Source organism: Typha angustifolia, chromosome 13 (assembly GCF_048772165.1).
Source record: "Typha angustifolia cultivar Huaian chromosome 13, ASM4877216v1, whole genome shotgun sequence".
Taxonomy (NCBI): domain Eukaryota; kingdom Viridiplantae; phylum Streptophyta; class Magnoliopsida; order Poales; family Typhaceae; genus Typha; species Typha angustifolia.
Window position 1 is genome coordinate 18,130,105 of NC_133251.1, and position 19,127 is coordinate 18,149,231.

Consider the following 19,127-nt stretch of genomic DNA (forward strand, 5'->3'; position numbering starts at 1 on the left):
AGCAAGATTTTTAGTCGAACTTGGCATGATTTCGTCCACTGCTTGTGTAACACAATTTCGGTGACAAAGTTGTCACGAAAAGGACTGCCACTTCTATTGCCACAAATTCTGGTACACTTCAATTGTCGAAGTTGTTGATTTCTCCTGCACCAAAGAGCTAGTAGCTCTTTGATGCGTTTCCGAACGAATTGGAATTTGGAAATGAGTCTATGCGCGGTTCGTCATCGCACTATAATATTAATGTAATGTAATCCATAGATGTAGGCCAAGATATCGTGGTATCCAGTTTGGCTACCCAGTCCTCTGTGTGGGCCGATCTCCTGTTCCCTTCCATGACGTGATGCAAGCTAGCAACGTAGTTAAATCACCCTTTGTATATCTAAATCTCATGAATCATTCCCCAACTAGGAGTATTACTTGAGCTTCTAACTGTTCTCGGCAAAACAAACCTTATCTGGAGTCCAACTAATAATTCCCCTAATTGTTTCTCCTGATAACTAAAGGGATTCTGGTATCATCCACTAATTCCACGTACAACTTTTCCACTTTGTTGGGAACCTGGATGCAGTAAAGCAAATGTAGTCAATTTGTATTTCCACAAGTAGAGGCTTCCAGGGGACGGTTTTAATGGCTAAGCTGTTTAGAGTTTGGGAAGGTGCCTTTCTTTAGGAAAGAACTTTAATTAGGGTATGTGCGATCTGCCAAACTTGCATTATTGAGAGCTGGTTACCCATTAATTTCGTTGGTTCTACTAGTTGATGTTTGGATAGCCAAGAAACTATATATGAACATGTAGATCTTAGTCCATGTCATAGTAGATAACCTAGCTAAGTGCTCAAGAAAATTTCCCCCTTAATGGCTTCTCTCCTCTCCCCCACTGCGTAGTCAAAGGCTATGTGGAAGAGGGAGAGGGTCTTCTTCACCGCCTTCGATGACTTCTCTATTCTTCCCTCTGTCTAGCAAAATGTTATGTGGAGAGGAGAGGGTATTTTTTTTTCTCACCCTAATGGGTTTGTTGGCTTCTTTGCCCTCTTTCTTTTTTCTTTCCTCTCTTTAGTCTCTTTTTCTCTCCGGTTACCATCCATCTCATAGCTTCTCTCTCACCTCCATCTCACCTTGGCTTCCTCCTTGGTTGTACACATCACCACTACCAAAGTCAAGCACCTCGAACTCGCCCTAATCCCCTCTTTAGTTGAATATTTAGCTTTTTCAAAACTCATGCTATTTTGTGTCGTTGACCGACAAACGAGAGAGGCTTGCTTCTAAAGCATCTCTTTTATCTCCACTATTATTATTGTGCTAAGTGCTTCTTTTAATACATGTTTTTATTATTGTTCGATTCCATTTCTTTTCTATTATACAAAGTTGTAATAAAAGTTTGAAATAAATGATAGGATGACTTTCCTTTTGTTTTATAAAAGAAAAACGTGGTTGTCATAGACATTCTAATTGAAGCATATTTGTCTTGATTCTCTACATAGTTTACTGTGGCCCGTGGATCGGCACATAATCATCTAAGATTAATTCGGAACTGCATACAGTTTCTAGCAGCTTTGTAAGCGCAGCTTATGGGGAAAGTTATGTAAAATAAGGTGAAAATTGAGCGTATTTTTAAAGCTTTTAGCATCTCCTTAAAACTCTAAATTAATCCATATGCCAAAGGATAACTGGGATGATGCAGCAATTCAAAGGTAGATGGACTTTTCATGCATAGGAATAGGATTTATTACACCTCGCACCTTTCTAATTAGCAATGCTATTTGGACTATCAGAATTCAGAAAGGGTATGAAGTGTATTTATATAATGTTATGGTAGCACTAACTAACAATGAATTATTATCGATTTGCCTCATTAATTCCTCGGGACACACTGTGAGACATTCCCTCCCTCCCTCCCTCCCTTGCCTCATGATACATATGCTCCACATATTACTTGCACAGTTAATTTGTTAAACATGCAGTTACATGTCATCTTTTAAGAAAAGTATTGAAGAACAACATAAATTAATATGATATGCCTGGTCGTTACCTTTTATTTTCATTGCCTAACTACACCTTCCCACTAGAATAAGAGAGAATTTTTGGAATTTAAGCTCAATTTTGTTTGAGAAGCGAAATGTTTATCTTTTTTTATTAACTTAGTTGTTGTCCTCAAGGCAATAAGAAGAAGAAGAAGAAAAATTAAAATTAAAATAAAAAGGCAAAAGTGAAGCGATAAATATCCGAGTAATATAAATGTATACCTCAAAAGCTGACGTCGATCGAGTTTATCGGATCAAGATCCAAATCCTATATGTACGCGTCCGACCAGGATCTGACTCAGTGGAGAAGTGAGAACTCTTCAAACTAGGATGGATCGACACGTCAAGAGGATAGACTCTCATTCACCTTCATAGTCAAAATACAACGTAGAGTTCACGTCATTACTATGTAATGATTGAGTATATAGAGTAATTAAAGCTTGAAGCGAGATGGAAGCACGCATCCCTGTTTCTTTCCTTCCGAGTTTCAGAAACCTTGTGGCTTGAAAAGAAGCTTCCTATCTATATAATTCAATTCCTATTAATTATCAAGAAAGATAAAAGAAGACACCTAGCTGGTTGTTGCATGTGATAATATTTATCACCCAACATAATTAATTAATTTTTTAAGCATTATCTGCCCTTAATTAATACTCCGTCTCTGATAGATGAGAGAATAACGGGGCATGCATCTGAAGACTAAAGCTAGCTGCCCAGTTTCTTGATAGGATTGGGTACAGCTGGGTCATCCTACCTAATAGACTATTCCTAAATGACGTGGAAACAAAGAACACACCCATACATACATACATACATATATATATATATATGCCCCTACCCACCCATATCAAAATTAGCCTATCCTTATCGAAAATATATAACTCATCAAGAATCTAATCTTATCGTTTTACATGCCCAATATATAGCTAGCTGGCCTATCCTTATCGAAAATAATAAAAAAATAAAATAGGAGTATAAATGCACTGTAAAATTATAAACAAAAATGTTGTAGGAATTACGTACGTGGTCGATGGATGGATTGGATGGATAAACCAATCGTAATATACTCAGGTACGTAGAACTCTTAGACATAAAGACACGATCTTTAAATCTTAATTGGATGGATCAGCTCTTCGAAGTGGACTCCACCAAACAAGTTCCAATTAATCTAAATACGAGTGAGCGACTAAGCATCTTATTGATCAATGACTGTCCCATAATTTTATATTCTTAATCAGTAGCCAAACCCCGTCTTCCCGTAATTTGGTTGTCATAATTCATTGGTAATCAAAGAGGGTCAAAATGTCTACTTCTCTACTCTTACTCTATTTAATAATGTATGCCGTAGGTCAAAAGTTCAAATTAGACATTGAGAGGAGAATATGATTGTATCCATCTTCTCGTTATAGTTTACAATAGAGTAGTAGTTCCATATTCGCGTTAAACACTGTTAATCGATTCATTTTAAGCCATAAAATTATACTATCAAAATCCCTAAGACCGAAACGATAATTACTCTGAAGTGTTGCGTCCCAAGTATGGCTCGCAATTAGTTAGAAGGTTGGTATTGGAAGTTTACATGACCAATCTTTGATCATCTCTAGTTCTGGGGGACGTTATATCTACGTGCCGCTGTTATTTTGAAATAACGCGTCGTCCTAGTAGGTAGTATATTATTGCTGGATATGTTCATAAGATTCCGGCTCACGAGATGTTAGAGCAATCTTTCTTCTCGCACTGAGTTCAATCGAAACGCGAGATAATACTATAGCCTATAGATAGGAAGGAAGGAAGGAACTCTTAATTGGCTTTGGTAAGTATCCTCCTATTCCTAGGTGTTTGTTACAGGCAAACACATTTTTGGCGTATATTGTAGTCGAACTGGGAGACGGTGGCAATACGCCACGTGCCATATCATAGATTAGGAAAGCAAAACTAGTGTTAGTTGGTATTATCTTAAATTCGTGTTGGAGTATTAATTCTTTGCATACTAATGAAGTACACGAGTTACACGACTCGCTAATCCCCGAGATATGCAACGAAAATAAGGTTTAATTTACCTGTGTGGCATTGTTGGCTTTTTATCGATGAGTTCTCATTGCATATAGACATATAGTAAGACCCAACCACAACCACAAAAACTTCCACTTGCTGGCCGGGTCTCTCTCTCTCTCTCTCTCTCTCTCTCTCTCTCTCCACTCGGGGTTCCAATATCTCTCCTGATATATTCGACGGATCGATCCCTAAATCCTGGAATACACTATAAATAGCCTTCCATCTTCTATCCCTTCCCAAGCAACCCCCCGAAAACTAAAGCCAAGATTAAGCAAGAGCTTGAAATCCAACAATGGCGTTCCGCAAAACCCTATCACATAGCTTCACCAAGATTTCTTCCTCCTTCCGGGCCCCAACTCTAACTCCTCGCTCATCTGGAACCAACTCCGCCCCCACATCTCTCATCAGGCGGCTCCTCTCCGACTCCGTCGCAGGCGGCGAGGACTCAGGGCTGGTCCGTCGCTTCCTCCAGCGTAGACCCTTGTATCACTCGACGGCGGCGGTTCCCGTCCCGCCAGATCGGTTCCCGGCTCTCCCGGTCGGCGACCAGTTGATGGATCGGATCCTGGAGCTTAACCGTGAGCGGATCCGCCTCGAGGGGATCGTTCCGCCGCATGGAATGCCGTCTCGAGGTATCACGGTGGTAGAGGCCAAGAAGGCCGCCAGGGCGGCGCAGATGGAGGCGGCACGTGCCAAGCTGAGGGATACGGGGAGGAGCTGGGTCTCTTATCCTGAGTTCGCGCAGATGTGCGGCAAAATCGCTGGCGCGGAGCAAGGCGTCGGCCTCGCACGTGAGCTCGACGAGTCCGGCGCCGTCATCGTGTTGCGCGACGCCGTCTTCCTCCGCCCCGATCTGGTAATCATCCCCCTGGGCCTGATCTCTTCCCAATTAGTTGTGTGTCTCGATTTTTGTAATTAATATCTGTTCTGCCTGCCATTTCAAGGTCTAAATTGGAATTAATGACAAAATCTATCTCCAGGTGGCAAAAGCAATCGAGAGCGTAATTCCTCTGTCAATGGCAGCATCGAGCGATCCACGAAGGAAAGAGCTGAGCGAGATGAAGGAGAAGAAGGCGGCAATCGACATGAAAGCGGAGGCCGAGGTGAGGAGAGAACTTTGGGCCGGCCTGGGCTTGCTAATGCTGCAGACCTTGGGCTTCGTGCGCCTCACATTTTGGGAGTTATCGTGGGACGTGATGGAGCCCATCTGCTTCTACGTGACCTCCTTCTACTTCATGGCCGGCTACGCCTTCTTCCTCCGGACCTCCAGGGATCCCTCTTTCGAGGGCTTCTTCCAGAGCCGCTTCCAGGCCAAGCAGAAGCGCCTCATGGATTACCACGGCTTCGACATCAACCGTTTCAAGGAGCTCCAGAGAGGTGGGCAAGCCCCATGGCATGCGTTGGACGAGGACTCCTCTTCCTCTTCCTCTTCCTCTTCCTCTTCCTCTTCCTACAGTGAAGATTGCCATCACCGGAACACCTTGTTTGGGACTGTACATTAACTATGTTAACGTCCATATGGAGAAAACAAATGCTTTATATTATTAACTTTAAAGCTAACACTACTAATATGAAGTTCATTCTTTTTTAAAAGACAATTAATGATCTTTGCTCAACTCATAAACAGACAGAGGATGCTCAGCTTATAACAAAGGATCGATTGACGATTCCCCAAAATTACAACACAACGATCTCTGTTGTAAAAGTCTAGAAAAATAATAATAAATCAATTCTAGAAAAGAATGCAAACCAGAGGGACTATGAACATGATCTCTGACTATAGTTGGTATCCCTAGATCATAAAGTAAAGTAAACGATTTATATAACTTTAACATTTTTAACATCTCGTCAACAAGCTAGAACTGAACAAAAGAGTCATTTTGGCATATTATTCTTTAAATGTATTGAACACCCAATTGTGATTTATCACTCTTTGTACTGTCAGCGCGTGTGCATGAGGAATCGGAGAATATTCTGCAAAAAATAATGCACAATTGTTCCTTAGACTATCTGTGACAGAAGAATACAAAATATTTATAAAATTAACCCCCCAAAAAAGAAAGACGATATGAAAGAGTAGCTAGCTAGTCTAATAGCAACTTCCCAAGTCGGTGCCTAAGCATCAATATAGGCGATAGGGGGGGCAAGAATAAATTGAGGACATTAGTGGCTTATATTTCTTCTGCCCTCTAGGCCGATAGAAGGGAATCAATTCCCAAACAAAACAGGATGAGCATTTTTCCCTCATGGATGAAATTATTTATTCCATGATAGATAGGGTGCGGCGAAACTGCTGCTGATCCTTGGACGGATGGTAGAAGGAAATCTTGAAATCAGAAAAGGTAACAAATTGACAACATCTACATTGCAATCAATCAATCGATCTACCGATGTGATGTCACAACGCGTGTGCTACATACATGCATTGCCGCCACCCTGAGGCCGAGGCTGAGGCCTTATCTCGTGACTCGTCATGCTCTTCTTCTAATTTATAAGTAATTAATTTCTGATAGAACTGCTTGGTTGATTTTCTTTTTTTATATAAAAAAAACTGTGATTCCTCTCAAACAATGCATAAACTGTGATACTTTTTATCTCTTTCGCCAGGGGAAAACCTTTTTCCACTTTAACGCCTATACTTGGTAAAAATACCAGTTAATAAATAGTTCATAGGCCTATACTTTTGGGCCTCTTCTATTGAAAGATAGGCTAGCCGGCCCATTTCGCAATTTAGCATTCTCATATCTAAACAATATATACAGACTACTATGCTTAACTACCCAATTACTTAATTAATATATTTTTTTTAAAAAAAAAAAGGTATCCCAATTGGATCCTCGTCATTTACGATCATTCATAACATAAGTCAGTTACACAACAATTAAATTAGGGATTCTTGTGGTTGCGAGGGTTGCTGGGCTGGGGGCAGAAGGTGATGAGGTACCGTGCGCCGGCGGAGCAGGTGAAGGTGCTAGTGGGGTCATCGTAAGCGTAGCTGTACGCGGTGGGGCAGGCCGCCTTGAAGAGCTGAGAGTACCTCGTCGGCCCACAGCTATTGGGCCCCGCGTGGGCCCCCGTGCAGCAGTACTCCGCCGTGCCGAACGCCTCGCACGCGCTCCGGCACGCCACCGTCTCCCCGCCGCTCCCCGCCATCCTCAACTCCGCCGGGCAGCGGTCATTCACGTCCCCCACGCACCCCGCGTATCCGCACGTCGACGTTGAGCTGTCTTCTTCCCCTTTTCTCGCCCTCAAAGACGTCGGCGCCGCCGCCGTGATCCCGATGCCGACGTTGTAGCCATCCACTAGGCTGACATCGTAGAAGTCCTTCTCGCTCGCGGAGGAAGCCAGCGTGAACTCCGCCAACGTCACCGGCGGAGTTCCGCCTAGGGTACAGCGGAGCTCGCCGCCGCAGTCGCCGGTGACGCACGTGCCGGAGCCATTGCCGCCTCCGGAGGAGGAGGCGAAGTGGCAGTTGGTGCGGGCCCAGAACCGGCCAGACCAACCAGGTGGTGCCGGGAAGGAGGAGGTGGCGTTTGGCGGCAGCTCGAATCCGCCGCCTCCGAGTAAGGCAACGCCGTTTCCGGAGAGCGTGCCGGGCCAGACGGTGTAGGCGCAGTTGTTGCGGAGGGTGAACACCGTTGTCACTGCTGAGGCCGGTATTGGAAATGTGCACAATGCCACTGCGACATAGCGAAATCAGAATATATTTCTTAGGGGGCCGGGAATTACCTTGGGAAGAAGAGTAACACTTACCGAGGAAGAGGAAGGAGTTGAGGAGAAGAGGAGAGTTGTCCATTAGTTAGGTTAGTTTAGGTTCGGTTAGGTTAGCTAGCTGTGAGTGGGTGCGTTATAAATGCTCCGATACTATACTATATAGAGATAGACGCAGCCAAACCACGTAACGACGTAAGGGACCGGATTAAAAGATACACCACCACTTCAGCATTTTCTTGACGTGTAGAGATTTTCTATCATCACTCGCTTCTAATTTCTGAATCATTGCAAAAGCATTTGAAATTCTAGAATCTCGTCCTACATTTTAAAAGCGTCTATCAATTGCACCTGCTTTTATTACTTTTACTGAACTGGACAGTGCAGTTGTAAATCTGGACGAACACACAATTCACGACTGAGGAGCATTTATTATTATTATTATTATTATTATTATTATTATTATTATTATTTTCTTTTTGGAGGTTGAGCCTTTGTTCGACGTAATTCACGTGAATTTATTTTTGTTTTTTTGTTTATTTTTGGCTGTAGTGTTGTCTCAGTCTAAGTATCAACTATCAAGTAGTAAAACAGAGATAAAGATAGATTAAGATGAGGCGAGTTATTGGAGCATGATTCGGGAGGCCTTGGTATTTGATTGCGCTGAGATGGCCGAGTGCGAGTGGTATGCCCAGGACGTACTAATTGGCAGTATGCATCACGTTCGCCCTCCTCTTCCCCCACTATTTCGCCTCACTCGGAGCGAATACTCCTTTCTCGGTGGTCTTTTCGTGACTAACATTTTCTACATATGACAACTAACAGGTCTCGCAGGTGGGTCAGAGAAGCTCAACTGCCCTCCATTTGAAATATCTTGTTTTACTTGGCTCGTCATCCGCATGCCAGCTTCTGGTAGAGAGTTCTTAAAGGTGCAAGCAAGATGGTAGGTGAGGATTGGTTGGGTACAGTTGCAAATAGCCTAAAGTTAGCCATTATGTCATCCCTTGACCCTTGTAGAGGAGGCCGTAGTGCACTCAAACTGCACCAGTTTCCTTGAAATCTGGCCTGAGTTCCTTCATACGGTTAGCATTGCTATCATTATAGAAAGTATAACGCATATTGGTTTGCACTCAACTGCACCTGGCACGTTTAGACCTATTTCTGGTAAGCAAACTGTGACTATAGCAGCTAACCAACCCCAACTTTTCCTTCAATTTGGAGTAAACTAACCTACCCAACTTGCCTAAGCCTTTCTTATTGCCACAATAAATGCGTATACCAGCGAGTCCTAGGCAGCCCCGAGTGCAAAGAAAAGGTCTTCTTCACTCCAATCTCATGCACAAGGAAGATCCAAACCCACCAATATTTTTGTAGATGTTCTTGTTCGAGGCTGATCAAGTTGAATATACTGACCGCTTTGCTCGGGGGACTACCCAAATAAGTGATCTTTCTTTCAATAACATATGCTTACATGAATTTGTATGACAATTTCAGCAGAAAGTAACACTTTCAAATACATACAATATGAAGGCATGAAGCCCTTATATCGCCCAAAAGTTACGGTATTGTACATGCAGTGTACACATTGTCATTCCCCACCTTATATTATGCGACCAGCAACGCTTCTTTACGTTTGATGTCAAAAACCTTATTCAGGACTTCCTCCACAACCTGCATCGATCAGGAGCCACAAACTTTAGCGGAAATTATGATTGCTATCTGTGAGTTGAAGGTGGGCTGTTCTTTCTTAGTGTAAATTTAAACATGCCAATTGGCCTGGTTATTATGATAAGCAAGAGTGCCGCCCATTAGAAAATCTCTTTTAGGTAATATGAAAGGGGTAAACTTTTTAAGTACATCTAACATGGGAAATGACTCTGATATCTTTCATGCATGTAATACATTTTGGCCTCATATTCTATACAATTTTCATGTATGTCCCTGAATTAACTATAATCAGAACACCACTTGGCAACAACTAACTTATAAGATATATAATTTGGCCCATAACCAACCCATCTTGGACAACAGGCACTAGGGAGTTTAACAACAGCTAAAAAGGACTATGAAATGGGAACATACAACTTCAACAGGATTATATCCCAAAACAGAATTTTTCAGATGAAAGCTATACAGAAATTCAACTATTGCTAAAAGATTATGACATTCATAGAACTAAGAAGTTACCTTATCAGGAGTAGAAGCGCCTGAAGTTACACCAAGTTTGATGGGGCCTGGAGGTAGCCAGTTTTCTTTCTCAACAAGCTCTCCATGCTGCAAACGGAATGAATCAAAGATAATTCAGGATAAAAAGGTTAAAGTGCCACATATAATAGCTACATGTTGATGACAAGAAGAGTTCATCTCAAAATTCAAAAGCTTACATTGAGCTTATAACTTATTCTATTCCCTGGTCCAATTCTGTCTTCACTGTCAATCCAATAAGATGGAATCCCACTAAGCTCTGCAATCTCTTGTAAATGTGAGGTATTACTGGAGTTCCATCCACCCACAACCAGCATAAGATCAATTTTTTCTTTCACCAGATTATACATTGCATCTTGTCTTTCCTGATGTGACATTGTCAAAGGGAAACAGAGCATCTCAGTAATACTTCTCAATGTTCTCATATAGTTGTAGAAATTACAGCTACAAATATACAGAAAAAAAAAAAAAAAAACTGTAGGCCAACAAACTTAATTATGTATACTATGTTAAAAGTAAGAAGGACGCAATAACACAAAGAGAACCACTAAAATTAAGATACACAAATCTGGGTTGCTTTATAGGATTATCATGAAAAACTATGCAGACATAACAATACTCTCAAATTAGTTAAAGTTATGAACATGCCTAGAACAGTTGCCACATGGATCAAAAATTCGCCGAGTATAAAGAAGAAAAAATGTGTTTGTTACAGTAGCAATGAGAAACAACATATTCTACGCAGAAGAGATTTTCACTACATGGCAGAAGATACTGTAAGAAGGGAATGGAGGCAGAGGGACTTATCAGATGCTGCTATTATAGCTGTGTTTAGACAAAGCAATTTCACATGGAATGTAATGTACGTCAAGATAAATTTCCTGGCATTCAGAGAAAAATTGAATGCTATAAGCATAGAGTATGTCTTAGAAAAAAAAAAAAAAGAATTGGGATCATATAGAAAGAGATCAGAAAACCTAGATACCCAAAGTATTTCCACAGATTTAAAAGTTGTAGGGATTGTCGAACCACCAAGTTTAACCATCAGGACCTAAACCAATCCCAATTATCTAGAAAGAAAAGTAATTGACAAAAAAAATTTCACGCTTCTTTACGAAACTGCAAGATTGATCAGTTGCCAACAAAGTACCTTGAGTTCCACTTCATAATAGTAATCTTAAAAGCAGGGCTGGATTCCTGTCATTGAGAAAGTGGAAAAGAAGCAAGCAGCTTGGAAAAGAAAGCTCTTGTCTTTGGGGGAGTGACTTTGGTGAATATTGTTATTAGTTCCATTAAACTGTATTATCTAACCTTTTTCACTATACCCAAGTGGGTTATCAAAAAGAATTGACCAAATGAGAAGCAATATCCTATAAAAAGGGACTAGTGAAAATGCCATTCCTATCATTTAGCTAATTGGAAGTGGGTTTGTAAAATAAAAGAGTTTGGGGTTCAGATGGTCCAAGTGTGTTATATATTTTGAAGTAATGGACATTGAACACAACTTTACTTGCAAAGTGGTGGTGGAAATTTATCAATCTATGAGAATCAAATTTTGGGTTGATAAAATTTGTCATAGATACTACAGGTATTTGAAGATGAATTTAAATTGTTGGTTTCCAATAGATTGTCACCTTTTCTAAGAGGGGCATTGCACCTTGAGACTCCTAAGGTTGGCACTATAAAGTTGTTCGGTAAATATTCTCCGGCCACTATATTTTCTAAATTATTTGTTATAATTTGGGATGAGAATGTTTATGTTTTTGAGTTGTGGAATGGAAACAATTGGGAGTTTCAATATAGGAGATTCCTTGATGATTATGTGAAACAAGAGAAGCATAAGCTTGTAATGAGTAATGAGTAATGAGTATAAGACTTCTAACAGGGTGAAAGATAAAACTAGATGGAGGTTTGATTTAGAAATATCTTTACTGTCAAATTCTTATATAGATTTCTAAAAAATGGTAACAAAATCTAAAATTATTCCTAGGTTGTGGAAGACGGGAACTACTCCCAAAATAAAAGCTTCTCTATGGCTTGTCTACAATAACGATCTTAACCAGAGATAATCGGACCAGAGGACACTGGCCCGAGAATAATTCCTCTTATTTTTGCAGCACAAGAGTGTTAAGCACATGGTTCACCGAATTGGCCGATTCCAATACAGATCGGCTAGGCCCAATCTGAACTCTCTTTCTTTCACTCTTTTTCTTTCTTTCTTTTTTTTTCTCTTTTTATCATATAACTATTGTTTTTCTTACGGAGAGATCTAGCTCTAACGAACTCTGATATATCATTTTTTAATTTATTTCTTTATTTCTCTCTCAGTTTTTTTTCATTTCTTTCACTCTCTCCCTTCTCTTCTCTTTTCTTCTTTTTCTTCACCACACTATAGTTTTTTTTCTTTTGTTTGATTTTGTTCCACTCACTCTTTTTCTAATCTCTTCTTTTCAATTTTTGTTGCACTATAATTTTTTTTCTGATTTTTGACAAACTTTTTTCTAAATTTTTAAAAGTTTTTCTATATTTTTAAATAATATTTAGAATTATACGTAATTAAATAGTTCGATCTGATCCAGGCGCCCGATATGGCCGATTTGGCCGATACGTATCATTTTTTTGAAAGGCCAATCCCAATCTCAATTTTTTGAACCTTGGTTAAGCTTTTTTTTTAAGTGTAGATATGCTAAAGAAATTCTAAAGATAGAAAACAGATCTAGGGTAGTTTCAGTCCAAAAATATTAAGGATGTTTGGACTTTATAGAAGTGTGGGACAGGAAAAAAACAGTGTAGAATGTGGATAGCGACATATTTTTGGTCTCTGGCCAGAAACTTTAAAAAAAAATGAACTCAAGCAACTTGCTAAGCTGATGCATTAAAGTAAACAATTTGTTTATTTGCTGGTCCAGCATTCAAGGGGATGGGCCGCAGAAGAAAGTCAAGCTCCAAGTCTATGGAAGGAAGAAGGATACTATTGAGTTGGATGACTAATTTGTTGATTTCTTATGTTCTGATGTTTTGTTTGAATGTGAGATTCCTACATTTCCTCATCGTTCTTTCGTTGAGTTGGATTGATACTAGGTTTAATTTGTGGTATATATGTTGTAAACGTTTGATACCTATTGCAAATAGATACTATTTTCGGTGTTTCATAATGAAACTGAGCTATTATTTGGGTTTTGTCAAAATAATAAATATAACAATGCATGCATACTTCGAATTTCACATATCATATTGGAGTTGCACAACAATATGAATAAAAAAGATTTCACTAATTTTACCTGAGTAGCATCACAAATAGTGTTGAAGCTAATGAAATGTTCATTGATATTCTCAACACCATACTTACGCATCATAGTCTTCTCAACCAACTTACCTGGAAATTAAATAAAAAAGCTCAACAGTGAGACTATATTGCATGTTAAAAAGGTCAAAAGCAAGAATCTAGAAGCTAAATTAGACTGGCTAGTTCAGATATTGACTCATCAACTGGTTACTAGCCACCTGAGCAGTTGGATAATCCAGACCGATCTAATATTAATGAACTCATAAATCCAGCTGTTAAATTGGAACTATTAACTCCTGCCACCAAAGCATACAATCTATCCATCATGGGTATGTTTTGGGCTCAAGAAAACTTTTGAGTGAAAAGAATATAAGATGAGGCAAGCAATTGATAAGGGTTCATTAAAGTGGGACAGAAGTGGTTGGACAGGATGGCAGAAGAAGAGAGCATAAGGTGAGTGAATGCAACCCAGAGTGGTCAAGGAAAAAGTGGCATCCAGATGGGAAAGCCCAAGCCTGATAGGAAGGGGAGTTTTGCAAACTGCACAAACTTCTAATTCTTACAGCAGTAACCATGGTTCTGATAGAATAGACTTTAGATTATATAAGTACGATAATAGTAATTTTTCCGCAATATGTAGTTCCACCATAATAATAACACACTTCAATTCAGATTAATTGTTGAATGGACAGCTTACTTAAGAACATTTGGTATAGAGAATCATCTAATTATAAGAAATGCATAAAGCATACCAATTTCTTCAGTTTCTCCCTTCAGCATGGTAGTTTGATTTGCAATACCTACTTTCAGTAAATCAACATCAGGGCTGAATCCTGAAGAAACCGCAAACTTGAATTTCTGCAACAATACAAGAAAAGTTAGCATATTGTTCTTTCTTTGCAGCATGTATACACAAAAAAAATTTAAAAAATAATAATAATAATAAAAGAATGGAAACACCACACCTCAAGGAACTCCTCTTTTGTTGAGCTAGATCCATCAAGATTGCCTCCAAGAATATAATCACATACATACATTGCCTGTTCATACGCAAGGATATAAAAAGAAGTTTTCACTGCGATTCCAAGATTAGTTCAAAGTTGAATATAGTCATTGGAAATGTGAATGCAACTATAATATACCTCAGTCATGTTCTTCACAACGATATATTTCCCTGCAAATGAGGCAGTGGCAACAGTTTCCTCGTGAGAATATTTACCGTGAATAATTGAAGTATAATCACCCTTCCTATGCTTCTCAACAGAGTTCCAAACCTTAAATAAGTAGTAGAAAATTGTAATTAATACATAAGACAAGTTAAATCAGGAAAATGAGTGATAAAAAATTAAAATGAATCAATATGCCTTTCTATACCTTTGACACCCATGGACAAGTTGTATCAACTATTTGCACTTTCTTTTCACTCAGAATGAACATCTCGTCCAGAGCAGCTCCAAATGCTGGCAAAATAACGACATCACCCTTATCAACAGCATCAAATTGTTTTACCCCATCCTGGATAGGAATATTTTGGACTTCCATCTCCTCCAACCTCTACATATCAAAATTAAATGCAAAAAACGTCAACAGACATATGAAACAATCCGAACCATATAGACAATTAGCAATTTGATAGTTAAGCAATTTCTAAAGGACATATTATCAAACATGAATAACTAGAACTGCAGAAAAGAAACTCTGATAATAATAAATTTCCTTTAAACTAAGAATATATAACAATAACCCTAAAATTTACATAAGGCGGTTCAGAAAACTTTCCATTTCCTTAAAGTGGCCATAATGTAATTACCGGAACTGGTAACATGGCCATCAACCGACAAAGTATGCTCCTATTCCATTTGATAGTTATTTGTTTGGGTTTCATTAGATGTTGAAGTAGTACACATGTCATAGGTGATCGGTGGTACTCTCACAATTACTCTATCATTGGAAGTGAAAGGATCTAACTATGAGCTTCAATTACGTAAAAAGCAACGACACTATATATATGTTTTACATGAAATCATTTTCATCCTAATATCAGTTATCCAGAGATGGTGTCAAGTCTTACAAAACCAAAATCAGGCAAGCAAGGGGTTTCCTGTTAGATGATCCACGTGATTTGAGGAAAAAAGTGCCAAATTGGCTATATACCTATACAATCATTAAAATCCAATTCCCACATCAGCCTTCTAATTTTCAAAGACAAATAACTTGCTTTGCACATCAGTCTGACCATTAAATCCTTTCCCTTTCAAATCAAATCCTCAGCAAAATAGCTCCTCCAAAACCTTGTCAGGTATAAGACTCTTTCGAATAAAGAGATGCCAATTTGAACCTGAGAATATTGATTGTATAGCTACTCAATTCGTCCAAAAACTACAGAAAGTTTCACACAATTACACAGTTAATTCAGACACCTACCCTAACATGTGTTTCAACTCAATTTTCTACAATTTCGTCAAGAAAGAACAAAAATAGGTACACTCTGCTTCCACGGCGCTTAATTGCTCTCCCTCTGCTGTGCATGTTGATTGTGATATCAAGAACACCTGGAGGTTGAGCTGCAATGTAACTCGTTTTTAATACTAAACATGTCCAATTTCGGATAAAACAACAAAAAGAAAGGAAGAAATTAACAATCCAAGAACCTTATTAACCGATGGATTATGAATGATTTCGTTGGTAATCCAGATCTTCTCATCTGGAAACTGCTTCCTGGCCTCGTACGCAATCTGCACCGCCCGCTCCACTCCCCAGCAGAAGCCGTACGCCTCCGCCAGCTTCACCGTCACCTCGCCCCACGTGTACTCGTAGTTGTTCTCCTTCAGCGTCTTCACCACATCGCCTGAAATAGTCACCCGAATCTAAACAAAAAAGAAAAGAGAAAGTGTAGCAAAGCAAATTCCAAAGCCTTTCAACTCCATAAGCGCTCACTCGTATACTCCTGGTTCATGAGCTCCAGCGTCTCCTTCTTGTGGCCGAAGCCCCTGCGGTTGTAGTTCTCGCTGCGTGTGAGGTTGTGGCGGAAGGCCTTCTTGTCGAAGTCGGCCTCGAGAGCGGCCGCGGAGGCATCTCCTCCGGTGGAGGAGGCGCTGCCACATCGGACGGAGACGGAGGGCAGGCCATTGGAGCGTGGCGAGATTTCGGCGGCGGAGACGAGGAGCCCCGGCGAGAAGCGACCCAATTGCATAGAAATCGCCATTGCAGTTAACGAGAGGGAAGAGTTAAGTGGAGTAGAGGGGGGAGCGGTAGCGGCGTATTTATCGCTCCCACCTCTTAGAATTCATTTTCTTGAAAATGTATTATTATTATAAATTTAAACCAGTGCATACTTTCATTAAATTTTGCAGGGTTATTGGAATCTTGCCCGAATTTTGTCGCTTTCTGATCCAGTTGATCGGATGGTGTGATCAACAACCGTAAGGCCGTAATCTTATATAAGCGTTGCATTAATTCTCATGTGGACCATATTATAAATGTGACACCAAAAACGAAGAACCGTGCAATGAATCTATAGAGCACCTCAACGGTCAATGAATTAGATGTGATCTAATAAAGGAGTTTCTTCTAACAGCAAATCGTGGAACTAATCTGCTACAGTGCAAATCTAATTCATTTATTACGATTTTTTAGTTGACAGACAAATGCATAACAAACTGAAATCTACGCATGCATCCCTACTCAATGCATCGTCGAAAAAGACTTGCTCAAACTTACCTACCTGCTTATCTACAGTATCTAATTCGCCGACTCAACGAGCTAAGATTGCATCATCTGTTATAATGTTTTCATCTGAATTGGGCATCCAAATCCTCTCAAATGAATCACTAGAGGATTTGAGCAAGAACACAAATTCTGAAGACAATCTCACCCATGCTTGGCCTTTCAGCAGAGTTCTCTTCTGTGCAGACCCTTGCTATGGTGGCCAAGCTAATCGCCCCATCAATAGGGTAACGGCCTCCAAGATTTGGATCCATCCATTTCCTCAGCCTCTCCCCCTTCTTCTCTTCGACTTGAAATACCATCTTTATCTCCTTCCGCAGCAGGACTATGTCGCCACCTTCTCTTGTTTCCATACCTCTCTTTCCTGAAAGCATCTCTAACAGGAGAACACCGAAAGCAAACACATCGCTGCTTGTTGTCACGCCAATCGTTGCAGGTTTCGCCATAGAGAAGTTCGATATCTTAGCCTTGAAGTCAGCATTGAGAAGGATGTTTCCGGCGCGAATGTCCCCGTGCACGATGCTCGGTCTCGCGTGCTCGTGCATGTATTGAAGCCCATTTGCTACATCCAGTGCTATTTTCAGCCTTTGCCTCCATGAGAGGAAGCTAACAGAGGTTGACGATGTCGGTTTCTTATACAACAACCACTTGTCCAGTGATCCGTTCTCAGCGAATTCATAGATCAAGAAGAAACCACCGTCAGAACTAGTAGAAACGCCAGCCAACTTGGTCAGATTTGCATGGTTGAACATTTGCACCAGTTTCAACTCCTCTGTGGCACCACCTTTAATGCTCTTGACAGCAAAGACGTCTCCCCCAAGGTTGGCTCTGTAAAATGAACTCCCAATTTTATAGCCGTCATCCAAATTCTTAGTGGCTTCCATTATAACACTAGTGTCGAATATAGCCGGCCGGTATATGAACTGGGAAACACCGGTCAAAAGTTTTTCTCCTGGTGCCTTTGGACTAGCGGCCAGATCATTGCGTGGTTTCTTCAACCAGAGAAGATCTCCAGTCTCCAGACTGGAACCCAGGCCAAGGAGAAGAACCTTTTTCTGGTGACTTTTACGGTAAACAAAGATTGAAATACACAACAAGATTAAGACCAAAATAACCCCCACCATACTCCACGCTATGATGATAGGCCTATGATATATAGATTTTTCTTGTACAATATACGCGGTGGTGTTGTAAAGCAGCTGCGGAAGCGACGGTGGCTTTGAAACTGGAATTAGTATTGGATGTGCCACTGCAGAACTGAAGTTTCTGTTGTTATTTTCAGTTATGATGGCATCTGCTGAAGAGTTCATTAACTTGCTCAGTTCAACGATGTCATCCCCTGCTTGCCAAACATAGGTTATGAGGAAGTTATGGCCTCGATCTAATTGGATATTTGTAGGACACTTACAATACAGTGGACAGATCACATATTGGCCAACCTTCAATTCGGTGGGTTCCAATGTTGGATTTAGGCCTTCAACGGCTTGGTAATCCGTGAGATTTTCAAACTCATGGACAGAAACTTGGTAGAAGCTATCTCCTGCCTTGATCTGGTATGTGATGTTTGCAAAAGATTGGTTCCCAGTGCAGCCACATGAAGTAGGGATGAGCAAGAGCTGATCTGGAAGAAGTATGCCTTCCTCGGACGTTAGATTGTTCGCTTGCATTATAGATAAGCGAGTAACTCCAAATAGGTCAGAGATGTGTCCAGAGTCCAACAAGTCTGGCGACCTGGTCCGATAAATAACATAAGTACTGCAGGAGGTGGATGAATTCGACGAGCACGAGAAGAGTGTGGTGTTGGTATTGGTAGCTTGAGTAGTGACTTGGAAGATGTAGAGGAAGAGAAGGATGAGTAAAGGAGCACCAAAAGAGAGAAAGACGAGTTCCATTCTGATTCAAACGAAGTTGCAGTAAAGAGGAGAGCTTGAAGTTAAGATTGATTGGGAGGCTACTCAGCTTTGTAATTGTGGTGCTTTCATTGAACATTAAAAAAATCAAAGAGGCCTAACAGCACTTTGTCCTGACATTGGCTTATTTGATTCTTCTTCCTATCCTCCTCTCCTCCCAATTAGATGCCATTACTTAGCTATCATTAGCTCGTATTGATCGTTTTTGTTGCA

General features: G+C 40.4%; 4 protein-coding genes across 4 annotated transcripts; 1 reads left to right on the plus strand and 3 right to left on the minus strand.

Moving 5' to 3' along the window:
• Window positions 1–4,231: 4,231 nt before the first annotated feature.
• On the plus strand, window positions 4,232–5,674 carry LOC140773862 (calcium uniporter protein 2, mitochondrial-like). The gene is made up of 2 exons (XM_073116635.1): window positions 4,232–4,932; window positions 5,057–5,674. Exons 1-2 carry the CDS (start codon window positions 4,369–4,371, stop codon window positions 5,576–5,578), a joined length of 1,086 nt encoding a protein of 361 aa, XP_072972736.1. The 5' UTR covers window positions 4,232–4,368; the 3' UTR covers window positions 5,579–5,674.
• Window positions 5,675–6,823: 1,149 nt separating this feature from the next.
• On the minus strand, window positions 6,824–8,071 carry LOC140774248 (pathogenesis-related thaumatin-like protein 3.5). The gene is made up of 2 exons (XM_073117163.1): window positions 7,830–8,071; window positions 6,824–7,756 (listed from the first exon to the last, which is right to left on the minus strand). The coding sequence occupies exons 1-2, from the start codon at window positions 7,870–7,872 to the stop codon at window positions 6,963–6,965; spliced, it is 837 nt and encodes a 278-aa protein (XP_072973264.1). The 5' UTR covers window positions 7,873–8,071; the 3' UTR covers window positions 6,824–6,962.
• Window positions 8,072–9,217: 1,146 nt separating this feature from the next.
• Window positions 9,218–16,565, minus strand: LOC140775070 (4-hydroxy-3-methylbut-2-enyl diphosphate reductase, chloroplastic-like). The gene is made up of 10 exons (XM_073118319.1): window positions 16,216–16,565; window positions 15,930–16,126; window positions 14,653–14,832; window positions 14,421–14,552; window positions 14,244–14,318; window positions 14,031–14,136; window positions 13,274–13,368; window positions 10,172–10,357; window positions 9,975–10,061; window positions 9,218–9,458 (listed from the first exon to the last, which is right to left on the minus strand). The coding sequence occupies exons 1-10, from the start codon at window positions 16,481–16,483 to the stop codon at window positions 9,393–9,395; spliced, it is 1,392 nt and encodes a 463-aa protein (XP_072974420.1). The 5' UTR covers window positions 16,484–16,565; the 3' UTR covers window positions 9,218–9,392.
• A 467-nt stretch (window positions 16,566–17,032) lies between these two features.
• On the minus strand, window positions 17,033–18,896 carry LOC140773305 (serine/threonine receptor-like kinase NFP). The gene is given in 2 exon segments (XM_073115780.1): window positions 17,033–17,117; window positions 17,119–18,896. Coding segments are annotated over 2 exon segments (1,863 nt in total).
• Between the last annotated feature and the right edge of the window lie 231 nt (window positions 18,897–19,127).